The sequence below is a fragment of the Kryptolebias marmoratus genome, linkage group LG18, assembly GCF_001649575.2.
Source record: "Kryptolebias marmoratus isolate JLee-2015 linkage group LG18, ASM164957v2, whole genome shotgun sequence".
Lineage (NCBI taxonomy): Eukaryota > Metazoa > Chordata > Actinopteri > Cyprinodontiformes > Rivulidae > Kryptolebias > Kryptolebias marmoratus.
In genome coordinates this window covers 3,369,045-3,377,657 of record NC_051447.1, presented here as the reverse complement: position 1 = coordinate 3,377,657, position 8,613 = coordinate 3,369,045, and the positions used below count along the sequence as shown (strand labels likewise).

The 8,613-nt window shown below is 35.7% G+C and overlaps 2 protein-coding genes and 1 long non-coding RNA gene across 4 annotated transcripts in view; 2 read left to right on the top strand and 1 right to left on the bottom strand.

Annotated features, from left to right (window-relative positions):
* slc1a7b (solute carrier family 1 member 7b) overlaps positions 1-2,907 on the top strand; it is a 33,465-nt gene extending 30,558 nt beyond the window's left edge. Inside the window, exon 11 of the mRNA XM_017434295.3 lies at positions 2,450-2,907. Coding sequence (XP_017289784.1) covers positions 2,450-2,707 — 258 coding nt within the window. The 3' untranslated portion in view covers positions 2,708-2,907. The remainder of the gene's footprint in view (positions 1-2,449) is intronic.
* Positions 2,908-5,214: 2,307 nt separating this feature from the next.
* The window catches only part of podn (podocan), a 48,690-nt gene continuing 45,291 nt past the window's right edge, over positions 5,215-8,613 (bottom strand). For both annotated transcript variants that reach the window (XM_017434305.3, XM_017434306.3), the window contains exon 11: positions 5,215-7,332. In XM_017434305.3, coding sequence (XP_017289794.1) covers positions 7,185-7,332 — 148 coding nt within the window. In that variant the 3' untranslated portion in view covers positions 5,215-7,184. The remainder of the gene's footprint in view (positions 7,333-8,613) is intronic.
* Positions 8,433-8,613, top strand: part of LOC119617953 — a 5,608-nt gene continuing 5,427 nt past the window's right edge. Inside the window, exon 1 of the long non-coding RNA XR_005234445.1 lies at positions 8,433-8,596. This is a non-coding gene — a long non-coding RNA (uncharacterized LOC119617953). The remainder of the gene's footprint in view (positions 8,597-8,613) is intronic.

The following is an 8,613-nucleotide window of genomic DNA, read 5'->3' as shown; positions in this document are numbered from 1 at the left end:
GGCCCATCAGTGAGTCAGACAAACGAGGACCCTAACGAGCCTCCATTGTTAGGAGAGTGAGAACAATTTGCAAGCAATCCAGCTTACATCACATCTCAGCTTTAAAAGCTCAACTCCACACTCTCTACTTCTGAATTGAGAAAGCTCCTCGGATGAGAAGTGAAACATCTTCAACTACAGAATAGAAGTCCAGTTGTTTTTGTTTTTTAACTTTTTTTTGAACATCCAGGAGGACAAAGATAACCCTGATGAAACCTTGGGTAACTTCAGCTACAGAATAGAAGTCCAGTTGTTTTTGTTTTTTAACTTTTTTTGAATTTACCATGGCCTGGATGACTGAGAATCTACACCAGCACCTGGATGCAGTGCTATTTCTAGCTTTGAGGGGGCTATGCACCATGTTGTTTGGAGACTCTTAGTTTGCCAAGCTATGATGTGAGGATTCATAATCCTTTAACTGATCCATGAACATGTCATCTATTACACTTCACAATCAAAACAGGCGACAATCATGATAACCTCTCACATTAAAATTAAATATTTTAAGTTGAGCCACTTAAACAAGATAACTGATGAGAAAAGAAATATAAGAGAAGGAAAATAACAACCCTCCATATTTTAATACCTGAAAGATATTTAATGTTTTTTAAAAAAATGTTTACTTTAAACTTTAAAAGCAAGAGCACAAGGTTTTCACAGCAACACAAATTCTCACATCCCAAAATAATAACAAAATAAATAAATAAATTTATTGCCACCGCAATACGAGTCGCTTTTTTACAAAGAGCGTTGTTTTAAAGACTCATTATTTATTGGAAATGTTGAAAATTAACCCAGGTCTTGTCTCAAAGCATTTGTATCTTTTTTTATATATTTATGAATTTTTATGTTTATCTGTCAACACTTACGAGTACTAGAATATGTACGTATGCTTCTGAAATAATACCTCAAAACATGCCATTTTCATCCTCGTCGCTGATATATCCCTGTGCCCTTCCTATAATAATGGACTCCCCTTTCTGTTTTTCCCCTTCCAATCCAAGGTTCTGCACTAGAACTAGAGTATCAATGTTAAAAAGACAGAATGTATGTATTTTTACTCTCCCAGGGAGCATTTTCAAACATCCAACTCAATTACGTTTTTTAATCACAAAATATCTTGGTGTACTTCTGGATAAACATCTCAGTTACAAAGAACATATTACCTGTATGATTAGGAAATTACAACAAAAACTTTATGTTTATAATAAAATTAGACCCGATCTGACAGTCTCTGTTTCATATACCTACCTTCATGCTGTATTTCTCCCCACTCTTCACTACTGTCTGCCTATTTGGTCCCTTACTACTAAAAATGCTCTTGAACCTGTGGCTCGACTGTATAACAGAGCATTTAAGATCCACTGTAGACTTCCAGGCTGGACTCATCATTGTACAGTCCTGTCTAGATCGAATGCTCTGACATTTGATAATTATGTGTATAACAATGCCATCAGGTTCTACTTTCAGTTAAAAAAAAAGTAATCTCTCACCAGCACTGACAGCTCTAGTACCAACTACAAACCTTCAGAGAAACACTAGATCAAGCTCAGCAGAACAGCTTTGAGTTCCTTCTTATAAAAACACTTATGGTCAAAGGTCCTTTTTTTCATCTACACGAAGGCGTGGAATAGTATCCCTCTGAGCATTAGATCAATCAGCTCAGAATCACTTTTCAAAAAAAACATACAGACTTTTCTTGTTGGACAATTACATTTGTAATCACTGACTTTTTTGCTATATTTTTTATTTTTATTGTTGTGTTGTATATGCTGGTTTTATGTGAATGATCTTGTGTGGATGGATTTTTTCTCTGCTGCAGAACAACATTTCAAAGTTGTCACTTAAAAGAGGTTTCTGCATTTATTTACACATTGCACTTGTTAAAGTAATAAAACTAATATAAATAAGTGATTATTTAAAACAAGTTTTGTTCCTCATTTAATTTCATTATTCTGACATATTTATGTGTTGAATTATTGCTTGTAATAAAACTTAAAATCCAGGTAAATTCCAGGTTATAGGGCAGCAAAACAGAAAGAATACCAAGTGGGTGAATACTTTTCAAAGGTGCACAGCCAATAGCTTCATAGTCTCTCTCTGCAAATAAACAGGACTGCTTCCTCTAGTCGTCTCAAAATGTGCTATCTGATCATCTGTTTCTAATAATTGACATGGTGCTCAACAAAATCAAAGCAGAAACTTGAGCCATAATGTTGGTGGACTTTGCTTATCATACTAAGTTGGTAAAAAAAATTATGACACAATAAATTGCATGATATTCTGTTCCACGCAGTTTTCTTCTAAAATTTTGGTAAAGAAACAAATAATAAACCAGTTGTTGTTTTTGTTTTGCTTATTTGTCTCCTGTATATTTCCTTTATTTACCTCCAAATATGTTGACCTGCAGGTACCTCTAATCTGTGAGACTAAAATGCCAGTGAATACTCCACCCATCATGAACTGCCACAAGAATGGCAACTACCGGCCCCCTTCCTTGGGAGTAAAAAACAAGCTCATCCCACCTGATGTAGCCCGACTCATGCGGCTAGAGGAGGGCATTCGGCAGGTTCCAGACAGGAGGAAACCTCCAATTCCTCCAAGACATCTGAAGAAAGGCAAAGAACACTGCACTATTGACATAAATGGCCTTGAGACCAATGTATAGCCTCCTTACAAAATGTGTGCAATTTGGATGATGGGAGCCATGGGCCCTGGAACAAAGGAACCGTGTAAAGACATCAATATTTCTCATCTTATTATTAATAGAACTTTTTGTGCATAGCCTTCCTAAAAGATAAAGGGATTTTAGAAGCAAACAGAAAAGCCTAGGACTGAAGTCAAACCTAACCTTCATGAGAAAAATGGTTTTCTGTCTGTCTGTCTGTCTGTCTGTCTGTCTGTCTGTCTGTCTGTCTGTCTGTCTGTCTGTCTGTCTGTCTATCTATCTATCTATCTATCTATCTATCTATCTATCTATCTATCTATCTATCTATCTATCTATCTATCTATCTATCTATCTATGTTTATTAAAACTTGTTCTCACATGTTCATTTTATTTTATACTACTGCACTCCAAGCATTAAGTTTGTTTTGTTTTTTATTTCTGTATATATTTATTTATTTATTTTTATAGTATTTTTGGTGGGATTGTGTGAAATACTTATGCGTTATTATTGTTTTACCTTTAGTAGTAAGTACTCAAAACATTGTGATCATATTCTATTACTGGACCCAGTACTGTATCCTGCAGGTTGAAGCTAAAAGGGGAACAGTGTCACCATAGGCTGTTTCCAGCACAAATTTTAAGGTCCTGCCCCCTCCAGATAAACAAAAGGGACTTTGCCATTATAAGAAAAAAAACATCTCGGATAATGTTTTTTCAGGTGCTGATGCTTGTTGACTCAAGTCATACCGTACATCCAACTTGGCAGGTCCAGTAAACCAGGCTTCAGCCACCAACAGTGAGAGAAGGCAGGTACATTTGGTCTAGTATGATAATGGCTGTGATTTTGGGAAAATCAGAGCGCGATTGTGGCAGAGAGCCAGGCTACAAACTTGAAACTATAGGGATGCCACAAATGCGAGAGCAGAAGAATACAGTTCATGTTCATGTAACAACACATATTTTGGGGCGTTAAGAAAATAATAACCAAGTAAATAACTGTCTGGTGCAAAACTGATTTGGTGCTTTAACAAAAAGACTAGACTAAGGGGCTGTCCACACAAGATTGACATTTTGTGAATACACTTTTTTATTGTTCCAGCCTTGTGTCCACAAAAAGTGTATTGAAACAGTATTTTTTTAAATGAGTTCCAGAGTGAAAAAAATCTCGATTAGCCACCCTTTTATGGCCAGACAAAATGCAATCTTTTAATAACTGTGATCTAATCTTCAACCCAAGTGCGTCAGCAACACAATAATGGCACAGTCCATGCTTGCATTTATGATGCAAATGCTACAGAACTTGGCTCAAAAACAGCAAAACCTTCATATACTTTTTTTTACTTCAAATCGCAGACAACACTGATGAACAGTAACATAGGCCACACCCTTGACTCATAACAAATTACAATTAGAAGGGAAAGAGGTAGAAGACTTTGGTTTAGGAGTTTACAGTTTGTACACACCATTTAAGCTTTATGTGCATGCTTCACATCTCGTTTCCTGATTTTGATGTATTTCTGTGGCAGTGTTACTGTGCCACATTCAAGTCTGGCATAGCTGCTATAACATTTTGAGTTGGTTTTGGTGTTTCTGCATGGGTGACTACATTTTTAGAAACCGTGCTGTGTTTATGAAAACACAGCAAAACAAAATGTTCTAGTTAAATTTTACTATTTTGAGGTGCTATCTGGATAATAAGGGACTGAACTACAGAAACAAGAAAGTAGTCATGTTCTGAATGATATACGAATAAAGCAGACGTTACAGTCTCAAAATGAACTTGGACAGCCTATAAATTTGATTTGCAGAGGCAAATCATGGTGATATTGTTTAGGTGGCCTAATATGTATATATGTAACTTATTGGTTACATTTCTTGTTGAAAAAGTAGTGTGGTTAAGGTAATAGTTTCATTTTTTTGACTGCTAAGTAATCTGTACACTGATTGTTTTAGTTTACCTCTGGTACAGAGCTGTGGCCTTTTCAGTAGCAATACATAAAACAGCTCAGTATGTTCCTGGTACTTACTGAGTACATACTCTATAGGTACCAGGTAAGTACCCTGTAGGTACCAGGTACAGACCGATTAAATACAAGGCTGTACCCAGTATGAAACAGGTTTTTACTCTGCAAGTACTAGTTATGTACCCGATGCATACCAGATTTGTACCCAGTACATACCCAATACCTAACCCATAGGTAACAGATACATACTGGACTGTATTATTATTATTGCTACCATTTTTTATTTTAGTGGTAAACTTAAGATAAATTGCAACAAAACTGACAGATTTTTTAAAGGTGGTTTATATTGTGATTTTTAATTTTAAAAAAATAATAAAAATTGATTCCAAAAGTGCTTGAGTATCTCCAAATACTGAAGCTTAATATGTTTAAATGTCCTATTGAAAGCACCCAATATATGCCACCCCCATAAAAAATTGGGACAATGTGCAGAAATTCTAATTATATGTTCTGCTGTATGTTAGAAAAGACAATCATTTCCAGGTTTTTATATATATAATTTATTGCTTTCTTTCAGTGAATGTTTACTGTATGTGACAATACAATATTACTGGATGTGAAAGTGACACAGTGTATTCATACCATTATAGTAAGTGTAAGAAGATGAGTATTTTACAATATTTTTAAAAAATTGTATCTGTGCACAGCAGGAGTGGATTTACAAGCAGCAACAACTGAAGCTTCTAATATGATGACAATGTTTTGTTTTGTTTTGTTTTTTTAAATTAAAAGCACATGGCAGTGCAATGACAGACATGCACTTATTTCAGTTAGTGACACAAACCAATATGACTGCAGGATTATCACATCTTATCCAACAACGTAGTCATTCTCAACTCCAAAATGAATTTTATTTCTGCATTTGAAATGGATTCAGCACATCTTGTATGTTTAATGCCTTTTTTCTAAAACTCACTTGTGTTGGCTTTAAAACCAGTTTTATAAACAGTTTTACTGTATGTGAAAGATGAGAAATGTATTCATCAGTTGTCACTTGTTACACCTGATGCAGTGTAAACATAAACTCAACTTTAAAGGTTCAAAAGAGGATTTTCATTCATTCATCCATTCATTCATTCATCCATTCATTCATTCATTCATTCATTCATTCATTCATTCATTCATTCATTCATAACTCTACCAGTAACATTCCTTAAAGAAATACATATATCCTGCTGCCTTTCACACCAGAATTTTAAAGTAAGATTATTTTGAGTAATTATGGAGTTCTGGCATTTTTGGTCAAACTTGTAAATAATCTTATGTGTGAGCTCATGCAAGATCTTGCAAGATGTCTTAGAACTCAGAGAATGTGTTGTGAATGACTCTCAGCTACTACCACACCAAATTTTAACTCAATGTCTGTAAAACTGAGCAAGTCATAGCCATTTTTATGTTGGCTAAGGTCAATTATCTGTGGCAGCCATCTTGAGTTGGGATGAAATCAAAAGTTAGGCAGCTGTAAATGTACATTAAAGGATTACTTTCTGGGGGTTTCATGAAAATACATCAAGTGTTTCAAGAGATATTTTGCTGATGCTGCAGACAAACAAACGCATACATAGAAATACACACAGGCAAAAACACTGACCCCCTTCTGTATTCAGAGATCAGCAATAAACATTTACAAAGTGTGAATATGATGACCGACAGGTTGCGCAAAAAAATGATGCTTGATATGGGGAAAAGTTTTAGGACCGTGGCTTTAAAGCTCGTCTGAGATAAAGTCCCAGTCTTGTCATTACAAACTAAATCCTTATGACTTTTGATTGATATGCACTAAATTTGTTACAATAAAAGGAGAAACTACTTTGTTCTAGTGTGTAATTAAGTGTGCAAAAATAAAGCATGACATTCAACGGACTGCAGGATGCTGTTCCACACCTGATTCAAAGGTTACTGTGCCTTTTATGCTTCCACTCAGAGGCAAAGTGCCTTACTTGGCAAGTATGGTGTTGTAAAGCACAAAGTGGTTCACAGAAATTTGAACAAAATTACACTTTATGTATGAGAGGCAAGGCAGACAATTTCAAATGACAGAAAAAAAAGAAAAACAGAAGAAAACTTGTTTTTTTTTACATTGCCCACAATATTGTTGACTTAAAGCAATCACATGAGAGAAGATGAACATTTTTTTGCCAGTCAAGCATTAAAAACAAATAATAAAGATATGCAATACTAATTATCCTAGAAAATGGAAAGTAATTTCATCCAGTACCATGCACTGGAATACCGTGATTCTGCACCTTAGCATCTGGAAAATGGACATCAGAAGTACAATCTCCTTTAAAAAGCTTTTTTTGTCCTTATCAAAAATACAGTCCAGCGTCCATTTGATTGAGTGTGTTTTTTGTTTCCTGCTTCTCCTCTGTCATCTTATTAACTTTCATTTCCTCTATTTTAACCCGCCTGTGGCCTTTGGTTCAAATTGACGCAAAGTTAAAAGGGCTTCTCTACCTCTCTTCATTTCTCTCTCTTTTGAGGGCCTCAGGAGGGTTAAAGGAAAGCTCTGTGTTTCCTGTGCCAAAGTCCAACACTTGTAAGTTGACCAGATGTGCAAAAGAGCTCTCATCTACCGAGTCCACAGAAAGGCGGTTATACCTTTAAACAAAAAACAGAGGGACATGTTAAAAGCATATTTTGGATGTTTGACAATTCATCTGTCAGAGCACAGAATAAAGCACTCTGTTCATAGAGCTGTAGTGGTGGCTCGTGGATGGACTAACACATTGTAAAATCAAATCAATTTCATTTTAGCAACAACCTTATCTGAGATTTGAGAAGCAAGCTTTAAAAACAGTTTTATGTTCCTTTTACCACAATGACATCAACAACACGAGTGCTCCAACTGTAATATATGTTAAACATGTAAACTGTAATTATTACAATTGATTTGCAACACATAACACCAAATTTCTTCACACAATGAAATTAAAAGAGGTTAGTACCCACAATAACAGACAGATAACACTGAAAAGCTCAAGAAAACATGTGTTTTGAGAAGTGCATACCCTATTTAAAGAGCTCACACTGATGACTTTTCTGAGAAGCAAAAAACAAAAAAGTTCATCCTGTTTCAGTAAAGTCAGGAGATTTCTGATTAAGTCCTGTTCAGTAAACAACTCAGCCATTGTTAAAAAAAAACCTGTGAAGATTGTTCTCAGCCAAGATGCTTTAAAGCTCCATTGCAGAGGTTAAATCAACGAACTCCAAATTCCTGCTTTGCATCTTTATCAGCTCACCTTTCAGGTCTTCTCTGCAGATCACTGGTTGGGAAAATGCTAACACTCTTAGCTCATTTTTTCGCTAAAACCAAAAAAGACAAAAGCTACAGTTTTCCATTTGTCCATTTGAAAATCAATTATTCTGTGTGTACCAGTTTTTCCTCCAGACATTACTGAAAAAAAGGATGAAAAATGAAAACAACAACTGTGTTTATGCTAATGCTTGACATTGCTCCATCTTCAGTCCCCATAATAATTTATTGTCTGCAAACAAAATTTTAATTTTTTTTAATCTTTCAAATCTTTTTGTATCCCAATAATACTAGCTGTCCCTGCAAATCTGTCAGGTGAATCGTCTAGCAGTTGGTCTCCTAGAGGGGCCCATATCTTCTACACACACACAAAGTATTTGAAAAGTGACAAGAACGCGGGGTAATATGTCCAGAGAGCGAGACCAAAACCAGACACGGAGACAGCAGCTGAGGTTAAGTGTGTTTATTTACAACGTGGTGGATATGTACAGTGCGTGCGTCGTGGTAGGATCTGGAAAGCAAGAGGAACAGGGTGAGTCTCGGGCGCCAATCCTACTGTCAGCTGAGCACTGCATAAATAACTTAATTGTGGTTCTTTTGGTCTTACAGGTCCAGGTGGAGTCCAG